The following is a 12,160-nucleotide window of genomic DNA, read 5'->3' as shown; positions in this document are numbered from 1 at the left end:
AAATGCATTGTATGCTGATCGTTGTAGACGCGGTTACCTTGGTGGCCGAAAATTGATTTCATCTACAGTAAAGCTGCGTTTTTCCGTACCATGTTCGTTGATACGTTGAATAAAGTGACACAGGGGGCGCTGTCACACCCGCCATTACGGATGAGTCAGGTAATTATTACTCTGTCCTCTAGCTGCTGCTGCTGCTGGTGGTGGTGGTTAAGGGTTTGTACGTAAATGAAGCAAATGTCCAATTTCAACCCGGTAATTTACGAAATCTTGGACTCAGTTCGACAGTTCTGTGGTTCAGCTCGACTCGAAGGGTTTGAAATTGGTTTTATTTCTAACTGAGAGAACTGTGGAACCAAGTCCAGGAGTGGATAACCTGATTACTCTAATTGAATTGCTCTTATTGAAGCATGGTATAATATTCTACTAACAAACAACAGATAACTATGTAAACTTAGATTTAGTTCTACAGTTTGCTGTTAACTTTGACTCTGCAGTTCGGTGAATTATTTCATAAAATCCCAGAGTCAAATAACGGTGCGAACTGTTGGGCTGCGTGCTGATTCAATCCTATCACTGTTTTAACCTGCATTTTAAACCTTGTTCACAATATAACCTGCATTAACACCATGACTCACTAACGACTCACCGATGACTCTCTACACTTACCGATGGAGTCATCGGTGAGTCTCCGATAGATATTTGTGAATCTGAATGATTTTCGATTGTTTTAGTTTGTTTTTTTGGTTGTTTGTAGGTCCAGTGTTCGTTCTCTAACTCACCCCTCTAATAACCACCATCAATCAATCAAATCAATCAATCCCTCTTGAGCCAGTGGCATTGGTACACACTACACCACGTATGAGCCAGTGGCATTGGTGCACACTACACTACGTATACTCGTATATATTATGTTCACCTGTTCATCACACACCTGTGTATATTGCATATATTCAGTTATTTAAAGGTAGGTGGTGGAGGGTTTTAGTGCATAGTTCAACCATCGCTTCATACAGTCAGTCTTCCCCCCTCCAACCCCCCAGCTCACTCCCTTTTACCCCCTCTTTTGTTCGATCAGTAAAACACGGTGACCATCATCGAGTGTAAGTTTATCTTGGATTTTGGAATATTTCTTCATGTTTGAAATGGTCACTTCGTGTGTCGATCTTCCTCTTGTCGCTATCCTCCCTCAATCCTGCTGTGTTCATTATCAATACGATACTGTTAACCCATTTAGACCCGATACTGTCACATACCTCTATGACCTCTCTCGCGATGATCTAGAACCTCTGCCGGTAGGTTAGAGAGGTATTTAGAAGATGAATCTGGGAGTTAGAAATAATATCTCCGGTATAACATAGTTTGATAATAGGGAGGTTTAGTTGACCTTGTGTACCAAGAGAGGCAGTGATGTTACAGATAGTGAGGTCACTGTATGAGGCTTGGGTATATTTAGTCCTGTTTCCGTTTGTGTTTTGCGCAAAGTTTAGTTGAGATTATTGACAGTGATAAAATGAGACAAACCTCTCGTAATTCGTTTTCAATTCGTCCATTCTTGCTTCAACTAAATCTTTTAATTATTTGAACTATGAGAGAATTTCTATTATTTCATGATTCTACTCAAAGCCAGGTTGAAAATAGGGACCCCTCAGGAGTTGGGTTCGAATCTAGGAAACCCCTCAAAATTAGAAACCCCCCAAAGAAATTCGGCTAGGTACCACCTCAGAAAGTCTGCTATGTACCTGCTCAGAGCTGGCTTAGCCCAACAGAACCAGCTAGGTACCTCCCTCAGAAAGCCAGCTAGATACCCCACTCAGAGCTGACTTAACAGAACCAGCTAGGTACCCCTTGGGTGTGCAAGCAAGGGAGCCAGCTAGGCACCCTCCTCAGAACACCAGTTAGGTACCTCAGAGCTCGCTAGATGTCCCACTCGGAACTGGGTTGAATACCGCGACTGGAGCCTGTGTTTGAAGCATGGTTGATTATGCTCTACCGGCATACGTACGTAGTGTAACCATCGTTAGTTGAATGTGTATATATATATATATATGTGTGCGTGTGTGTGCGCCTCTACCGCGGATCAAGGGTTCAAATCACGTTCCAAACTCTCAAATAATTGTTGCAGTTTTTCACACAGAGCTGGACATTCCGCGAGAAAGTGACGGGAAGTTTGAAATTCAAAGAGAAAGGAGAAGAAGGCCTGAGTTACCGCGATTTGTTGTTGCATATTGTCAGATTGATTCACGCCGATCCAGTTCTCATGTTACATGTAAGTATTCCTGATACAATATACCTTGTATCCTTATATAGTCGAACCCGCTTAATCTGAATCTTGGTCTAATCCGGACAATATTTGCAGTTCATTCGTTCATCAATATACAAGGAGATGATTTTCAATCCGGATTTCCCGTAAACCGGATGAATTTTGTTGGTCCCACATTGATCCGAATTCTACTGTAGAAATGTTCTGAGAGTAACTTTCTGTTAGCTCTTCGGTTTCGGCAAATAGTAACCACTAGATGTACACAGCTGATAATTCGTCATTAAAGCTACAATTCATTTGTATATGATTTGTTGGGTATCAGGACAATTGCCCCCGGACAATTGCCCCCCAAATTAAATCTTTTTAATCTTAAAGTAACACAGATATTTGCTTCTAATTAATTAATTAATTAGAGCCAATGCTAGCTAATTAGCGCAGCTAATTACTCGAGGACTGATTTAAAGTTTTTGATTGGCGAAAGTAACACTATAACTAATTCCAATAAACTAATCCAAATCAAAAAGTATTTTATTTGAGTGACAATTGTCTGGGGGGCAATTGTCCTAGAGGCAATTGTCCTAGAATCGATTTATTGTTAACAGTGAATCAATTCTGGCAAAGCGAACACAATTTACTCCTATTATTGTGTAAAATATAAATGTTACTAAATTGAATATCAATATACAAGGTTGTACGAGAATTCATTGTAAATAGTGAATTATCTTATTGTTAAACATTTGAACCGTTTGGAAAATATCTAATACGTATACTAAGTTACGTAGTCAGTTCTATACGGGGAAACAAGTAGAAACATTCAACCACATAAATACACAGGTCCGTCCAGTAGCTCTCAAGGGTAGTTCTTTATTTCGCATAGAGAAATGCATCCATTTTCTATTGAAAAGTCAAAAACCTGAACGTAAGATTGGAAACAGGAGACGTCCAGCACGCAAGCCGTGACTACTGAGCTTACTGAGTTTAGTAATTTGTCTGGTTAGTGTGATGACCATTGAGCTGCAGAGGAAGTAAAAAAGTTGATTTTAGATTCTAATAAAAATTCCGATCGTGATCACTTCACTCTGGCTACCTCAAAAATTTGCTTTCCTCGGAATGAGATCTGGGGTAAGTGGAGTTAAGTGTAGATTTGAAAAAGTTGTGTGAAGTGAATCAAATGTGAATTCAATGGTTATTTGACTGAATTCCTACAGTGGATTTTCATACAGAAATATTCACGAATTTCTCGTCCCAGTAAAAGATATATGTAGAAATTTATCACAAAGTTACAAACATGGAAGTGTGTGAAGATGTCATAAAGAAAGTCTTTCTGTTCCTGTGAGATTGGTGACAATATTGTAAGAGTGTTTGGAAGCGTAAATATTGCAAATGCGAGTGAAACTGTTACAAGCATTATCGTTGTACGTTTTGATTTTGTAGTTTTCTGATCAGACGAAACCATTTTTGAACCTCTGAATAACTGAAATATTATGACAGAATTTGATATAAGAATCAAAGACAAAGGTAGCATGTTACCATGAATGACAATTATGCTGAGAAATCTCATTTGGTCAACTAATTTGTAGTAGCATCCAAAAAACTGGTCTGTAAAATATATCGACAAAGTTGGTAAAAGATTTATAACCAGTACATTCACTGCAGTAATTATCAAAATAGCAAATTTAGCGAATCTCGGTGTACATATCAAACGAGATGTGAACGGGAAGAGCACAACCGCCGCACGTTCCATAGATATTGCTACTATTAACCACGAACTATTGATGGCTGCAAGCGTCATTGTAAATTCATAGATTTGACAACTGATTACAGAACTCATAATGAATATAGGACCATCTTGGACGTGCAAGAGAACAAACTGTAAAACAGGTATCAAAGTAGAGTTGATAGAGAACGTGAAATCACTGAGAGACAAAATGATAAGATAGTTAGCGTAAGATATACTGCGGAATCTGCGACTTATCATTATCAGGAAAGTAGCTGAATTTCCGAAGGCTCCTAAGAAGAATAAGATAACCAGAATGACCAGTGACACTGTACGGTAGATTCCGGATCTGTTTACCACTGACATAAGAACAATATAACTGTGATAGGTTTCACCAATCTGCATCTGAGTTAGATTCATGATTCATGAGGATCAAATGAGAGTGTACTGCCTGTCTGATAGAGTACTGACTGTCTGAGAGTATAGTGACTGACAGTGTTCTGACTGTCTCTGAGATTGTTCTGGAATTGACCGTATCATCTTGCGTATTGGAAAATTGATTTATCATTTGAGATATCATTCAAGTCTTTATGACAGCCACAATTCATTTGTAAGATTTATTGTTAACACCAAACACAAAATCAATTCTCAGAAATCTAACACAATTTACTCGGATTTTGTAAAAGTTCACTATTGTGTAAAATGTAAATAGTTACTCAGGGATGAAACTCTTCCGCGGATTTCCACGGTAAGCGGTCCATTTTTATCATTCTTGAGATTGATGTAGATCCGTTGAGAAAATGATAGGGGGGGTTAGGGTCTTGGGGAAAAGTTGATGTTAGATCGTTAAAGAACAGACCGTAAAAGCGTCTCATAAAATCGGTGCTACGGTATCTGAAATATTTTTTAGCGCTGCGTGGGAAATCTATATTTAGAATCTGCGGTCGCGTGCTTGAATTCATCCAACAAAGCATAGCCTACGTGCTCAATAAAAGTAGTCATCGTTTTAATTCAGGCGCAATACGCTTGGCTTGAGTGATAGATTTGAAAATTATAGATAGGGGCGACTCTTATTTATTGACAAGTTCATTTAAGTATGAACATGGTCTAGTGATTTAGATATCGTCGGAGCCATCCTTTTCACAACAAACGATCAACCACGTCGCAGCAGTCTTATTTTGTCATTGGAAAATGGGCCTCAGATGCGCCAAAAACTCCTTGGAATTTCAAAATTTTCTCCCAAACCCCCTTTAGGGGCTTCGCAACTTTTAAACGCCTCTGTTTTCATCCCTGGTTACTAAATTGAATATCAATATTTGCTGTACAAGAATTTATTGTAAATGGTGAAATGTCCTATGGTAAAACATCTGAACCGGTTGGAAAAATGTCAGTTGTATACATGGTTTGGTTGCCTACCGCCGAAGCTTGCACCAACATAAACCCTGGCCGCAGACCCTTCATTAGGTCTATTACACTGCCTAAGATTTCTTTAGCAGACAGGTTTTCGACCATCGCCCACCTGTCTTATGTATTAAGCCAATCATATGCATTGCTTTTTACGAGCGTGTTCGCTCTTTCAATACCACATATTTGATCGGCTAGGTGTATGACTGTTGGCTGCTGAGCGGAAACCTGTCTACCACAGAAATCTTTGGAGACCAAACCCTGGCATGCGAGGATGCAGAAGAAACTGTACTGACTTTCTGAGACTGTACTGACTGTGAGTATTCTGACTGTCTCGGAATATACTGACTGTATGAGAATCTTCGGGAACCATGTATTCCCTCACTTAGGCCCATTGTACATTAGATTTAACTTTAATTCGAAGATATCATTTAAGTCTTTATTACAGCTACAATTCATTTGTAAGATCCATTATCTGTAACTAGAAGTTCACATCTCGGAAATCTTACATAATTTAATCAGAATATGTGAAAGTTTGTTATTGCACAAAATGATAAATGTAACTGTATCAAATATCAACATACGCTGTACAAGAGTTTGTTGTCATTGGTGAAATATTTCATAGTAAAACATCTGAACAGGTTTGAAAATATCTATCTATACAGGCAAAACACTGGTCACACAATAGCATCTCCCCCAGTTATACTGTGGTGACCAGTCAGGCTTGGTAACTGGCTACAGCAGAAATAAATAAACACTCACTTCTCTTCTCGGGAAAAAGAATTGTTTAGCTTCAGTATTTGTTACACATTTCTTTTGCCTACAATTTGATGACAAATAGAATCGCTTTTCTGACTTACTAACATATTTTCCTATCCTTAACTCGGACTTTGCTTACCTCTGACTGATATTTCTGGTTGTCGCAGTTTGTCCTAATAAGGCAAGATTTACTGTAGAATGAAAATATGTGACTATTTTCTAAGCAATCTATATATGTAATGTATAAAATAGGTTTTGAGTTTTAATTGTCATAGTTTGATGAAATTGGGTACATGATTTTCATAGTCCATAGATTCATTTGTACAGGGTCAATGAATAGAGGGAGAACACCAGCTCAAAAACGACAACATCTTACATGTAGATTGCTATGAAGAAAAAAGATGTTTAATTCAGCTGCTTTCCTGCCTTGTTACCTACAACAGTCTCCGTTACAGAAACCCGGGTACAAACATTGTGAACTGTGCACAATAGGCAATTCACACGACCACTTCACTCTGGCCACCTCAAAATTTGCTTTCCTCTGAGAACACTTTTTGGTCCCATGCGATCTGGAGTTTAGTGCAGATTTTAAAAATTTGTATGAAGTGAATCAAACTTACTTGAAATCAATGGTTATTTCACTGAATTTCTACAGCAGATTTTCATACAGAAATATTCACGAATTTCTCGCCCCAGTAAAATATAAATGTAGAAATTTACGACGAAGTTACAAATATGAAAGTGTGTGACAATGTCATATAGAAACTCTTTCTGTTCCAGTGAGATTGGTAACAATGCACTGATAGCGTTTGGAAGTGTGAATAGCGCAAATGCGAGTGAAACAGTTACAAGCATTATCGTTGTGCGTTTTGATTTTGTAGTTCTCTGATCAGACGAAACCATTTTTGAACCTCTGAATAACTGAATTATTATAACAGAATTTGATATTAGAATCATAAACAAAGGTAGAATGTTACTGTGAATGACAATTATGCTGAGAAATCTTATTTTGTCAGATAATTCATAGTTACATCCCGAAAGCGGGTCGGTAAAATGAATCGACAAAGTTGGTAGAAGATTTATAACGACTATGTTCTCTGCAGTAATAATAAATGTAGCAAATCTAGCGAATCTCGGTGTACATATCAAACGAGATGTGATCGGGAAGAGCACAACTGCCGCACGTTCTAGAGATATTGCTACTATCAACCACGAACTATTGCTGCACGCAAGTTGCATTACAAATTCGTAGATTTGACAACCGACCAGTGAAGTTATCATAAATATAGGACCAGTGTTTAGATTTAGGAGAACGAACTGTAAAACAGGGATCAGTGTACAATTTATAGAGTACAGCAAATCACTGAGAGACAAAACGATAAGATAGTTAGCGTAGGACAAACTGCGGAATCTGCGACTTATCATAATCAGGAAAGTAGCTGAATTTCCGAAGGCTCCTAAGAAAAATAAGATTACCAGAATGACCAGTGACACAGTACGGTAGATTCCGGATCTGTTTACCACAGACATGAGCACAATGTAACTCTGATAAGTTTCACCAATCTGCATCTGAGTTAGATTCATGAGTCACGAAGATTAACTGTGTCATCAATGCTGTAAGAATGTACTGGCTGTGTGAGAGTGTACTGACTGTATGAGAACGTTCTGGCACTGGCCGTGCCTCCACATAGGCCCATTGGAAAACTAGTTTCACTTTAATGTAAAGACATCATTAAAGTCTTCATTAACGCTAGAATTCATTTGTATGCTTTATTGTTAACAGCGAAAATTAATTGTCAGAAATCTAATATGATGCATTTAGAATACGTGAAAGTTTATTATTGTGCAAAATATAAGTGTAACTAAAGGGAATATCAATAAACGTTGTACAAGAATTCATTGTAAATTATGAAATGTACAGTATGAACGCAGATTCGGCGCTTAGCTAGCGGCGTATTCACATTCTCGTAGTACAAAACTCTAAATACACTCCCCTCTATTGGCACAATGGGTGACTACTATACTGGACTTACTAAGTGCCGAATTGGACTCGTACTGTGAATGTAAATGGCCGTATAAGTGTTGTATTTTGGTGAATTCGGCACCAGCGAAGTACGGAGTGTGAACGCAGCTGAAGTACAAGACAAGTACAGGGTCAATGAATAGAGGGAGAACACCTGCTCAAAAACAACATCATATACCATGTAGATTGCTATGAAAATAAGAATGTTTAATTCAGCTGCTTCCATGTGTTGTAATCTTTTTTGTAAGCATATTCGCAATCTGCTGGAAGCCGACAGCATAATGATTTTTTTAAAAATGGGCCCTACTACATGCAGTGGTGTTTAACACTACGATATCATCTTCACATGTAATTGCAAATCTGAGAAAAATGATTTTTGTGTTCAAAAGTAAACTGTTTACTCAGTCGATCCTTCTGGATGCGTTGTTCTTTGTTAGGGTTTTCTGCTATGTCGCGAAAAACCACAAAAAACCCTTTTAGATTCTGCTGATTATTATTATTATTCATTTACTCTTTTCCAGCCAATTTCTACACTAAAACGTGTCTCCTATGATAAGGAGAGTTCTTTAAAGTATAAGTAGAATATGAAGCGCGCGGATAGAGCGAGACTCGAACCCGGGCCAGTAAATTACTAGCTCAGCATCTTCCCACTAGACCATATGTTAACTGCTAATGCTGTCGCCTAGTGGAAAGAGTGTAAAAAGCATGATAGCTGCTAATCTTTTAAATTTCCCTCCGGCGTTCCAAGTTGAGTTATACATTCCTTCCACTGATTCTCTCTGCCATGTTTGGTGGTTTGTGTGGTTAGTGTGATGACCAATGAGCTGCCGATGAAGTAAAAAAGGAAGTTGACTTTTGATTCTAATAAAGATTGTGATCGCAATCATTTCACTCTGGCTGCCTCAAAATTCGCTTTTATCAGAGAACATTTTTAGTCCCGCGAGATCTTGATAAGCAGTTTTGTGTAGATTTGAAAAAGTTGTATGAAGTGAATCAAACTTACTTGAAATCAATGGTTATTTCACTGAATTTCTACAGCAGATTTTCATACAGAAATATTCACGAATTTCTCGTCCGAGTAAAATATAAATGTAGAAATTTACGACGAAGTTACAAACATGAAAGTGTGTGACAATGTCATATAGAAAATCTTTCTGTTCTGGTGAGATTGGTAACAATGCACTAATAGCGTTTGGAAGTGTGAATAGCGCAAATGCGAGTGAAACAGTTACAAGCATTATTGTCGTACGTTTTGATCTTGTAGTTTTCTGATCAGACGAAACCATTTTTGAACCTCTGAATAACTGAATTATTATAACAGAATTTGATATTAGAATCAAAGACAAAGGTAGAATGTTACTGTGAATGACAATTATGCTCAGAAATCTTATTTTGTCAGATAATTCATAGTAACATCCCAAAAACTGGTCGGTAAAATGTATCGACAAAGTTGGTAGAAGATTTATAACCACTACGTTCACTGCAGTAATAATAAATGTAGCAAATCTGGCGAATCTCGGTGTACATATCAAACGAGATGTGAACGGGAAGAGCACAACTGCCGCACGTTCTAGAGATATTGCTACTATCAACCACGAACTATTGCTGCACGCAAGTTGCATTACAAATTCGTAGATTTGACAACCGACCAGTGAAGTTATCATAAATATAGGACCAATGTTTAGATTAAGGAGAACAAACTGTAAAACAGGTATCAATGTATAATTAATAGAGTACAGCAAATCACTGAGAGACAAAACGATAAGATAATTAGCGTAGGACAAACTGCGGAATCTGCGACTTATCATTATGAGGAAAGTAGCTGAATTTCCGAAGGCTCCTAAGAAGAATAAGATAACCAGAATGACCAGTGACACAGTACGGTAGATTCCGGATCTGTTTACCACAGACATGAGAACGATGTAACTGTGATAAGTTTCACCAATCTGCATCTGAGTTAGATTCATGAGTCACGAAGATTAACTGTGTCATCAATACTGTAAGAATGTACTGACTGTGTGAGAGTGTACTGACTGTATGAGAAACGTTCTGGCACTGGCCGTGCCTCCCCATAGGCCTATTGGAAAACTAATTTAACTTTAATGTAAAGAAATCATTAAAGTCTTTGTTACCGCTAAAATTCATTTGTATGCTTTATTGTTAACAGGAAAAAAATAAAAAATTAATTGTCTGAAATCTAATACGATGCATTTAGAATACGTGAAAGTTTATTATTGTGCAAAATATAAGTGTAACTAAAGGAAATATCAATAAATGTTGTACAAGAATTCATTGTAAATTATGAAATGTATTATAGTTAAACATCTGAAAAAGGTTGGAGTATGTCTTTGTATAGAAATGTCCAGTTCTATAGGGAAAACACTGGTGACTCTACTCTTCTCAATGAAAGAATTCTTTAACATTTCTCCTGTAATTTGATGACAAATAGAATCACCCTAAAATCACTAGTTCATGAAGAAATCCTCCTTATTTCTGAACATTATGTTCAAATCTATGACCAGGATCAAAAAGAAATAAAATTCTACAAATCACTGAGTTTAGATTTGGCTACATGGAATCAAACAGTTTCTTTCTATGTCTTACGTATTTGACCGTGTTCACTAATTGCAAACAGTTTATTTCTTTGTCTTTCGATTTGACCTTGTTAACTTATTGGATTCTTATAGCAGATCAAGTCAGGGAAAACAACGTGCATGTCTGAAAAAGTATTACCGATTGAAAACAAAATATTCTCAATTGGTGAAAGCCAAAATTTTTATAGTTTTGCTGTATTCATATCGGAACATTCAATATTCCTAATAAATCTACCATTAATCCTTAAATGGAATTTGATCGGTTGACAGCACTGATGTCCGGGACAAAGCGAGTCAAATAAATGTATCTGATGATTGATAATTTGTATGTTATCTGATTATTTATAGAATCCTAGTAAAGCCAGTCATGAGATCCAGAGTTCTACGTTAGAACTGATAAATGGTCTAGTTTCTCTAGTTCATCTACAAAGTATGCCGTACGTCGTGTCGCAGGAAGCGATGAAAGCGTTGTTAGTCTTGCATCAACCGATCAACATCGAGAAATGGAATCCAGAGAAACCTGTCAATACATTCTGGGATGTCAGGTACGAAAAGTAGAATAATTTGACGCTTATTTCGTATCTGTTTTCTGATTTTAGCGCCGGCAAGAGAAAACGGCACTTATATTTTATATTCCTCTTAACTGACACCAAGTTTTATGCTGTATACTCCATTCACCTGGGATTTGATCTGGGATTTCTCGTACCCCGCCTGACAATATGTCACAAATTTTCTTAATCCAACTGATTGAGATAATGACCCATCTGGCTCCGACTGGTTCAGAATTTATGTACCTCATACAGGATTTATTGGTTCCCCAAAATCCGAGGCAAGCCGAGTCTACTGTAAGGGCACTGGGGGGTATACATTATATGTGATCTATTCTGACAAATGTCGCAAAGCAGCTAAGGCAAAAATGTCGTCATCAGTTCAAAACAGGTACCCGATATTTCAACGGTAGTATGTACAGTCTGTGTCAGCCCCTGATTGAAAGTAGCATCTCAGTCAGGATCAACCCTCCGGCCTCTGACAATCGCTTCTCTAATTCAATATCTTGTCGTTTCGAAATTTTTTCAGTTCTCAAGTTTTATTTGCGATCTCTCAGAAACTGATCCAACATCAAATCGAAAATTATCAGGAGATATTGAAGTGGCTGCGGAGCATAATGATGTGTCGCGTTGAATTCCTCAATAGGCATAAAGAGTACGCCAATATAGGCAGTAATATAGCTATCTGTCGACAGGCACAAATCAAACTAGAGGTAAGTCTGAAATACGTATTTATCTTTCCCCAAATTTTCCCCCATAAAAGTAATAACTTCTATAAATCTTTCCTTGTCCAATCTACATCTATTTGGCTAAAACCCCCTGAACAACCAAGAAAATCCAGAAGTGTAACTGCCC

At 37.6% G+C, this 12,160-nt stretch overlaps 1 protein-coding gene across 1 annotated transcript in view; it reads left to right on the top strand.

The window, feature by feature from the left end:
• The window catches only part of LOC141900180 (neurofibromin-like), a 63,525-nt gene that overhangs the window by 11,036 nt on the left and 40,329 nt on the right, over positions 1 to 12,160 (top strand). The window contains exons 13-16 of the mRNA XM_074786952.1: positions 28 to 159; positions 2,135 to 2,266; positions 11,106 to 11,302; positions 11,835 to 12,018. Of these exons, the coding sequence (XP_074643053.1) occupies positions 28 to 159; positions 2,135 to 2,266; positions 11,106 to 11,302; positions 11,835 to 12,018 (645 nt within the window). The remainder of the gene's footprint in view (positions 1 to 27; positions 160 to 2,134; positions 2,267 to 11,105; positions 11,303 to 11,834; positions 12,019 to 12,160) is intronic.

This window comes from Tubulanus polymorphus, chromosome 2, assembly GCF_964204645.1.
Source record: "Tubulanus polymorphus chromosome 2, tnTubPoly1.2, whole genome shotgun sequence".
NCBI lineage: Eukaryota > Metazoa > Nemertea > Palaeonemertea > Tubulaniformes > Tubulanidae > Tubulanus > Tubulanus polymorphus.
This window is presented reverse-complemented; position numbering and strand designations above follow the sequence as displayed.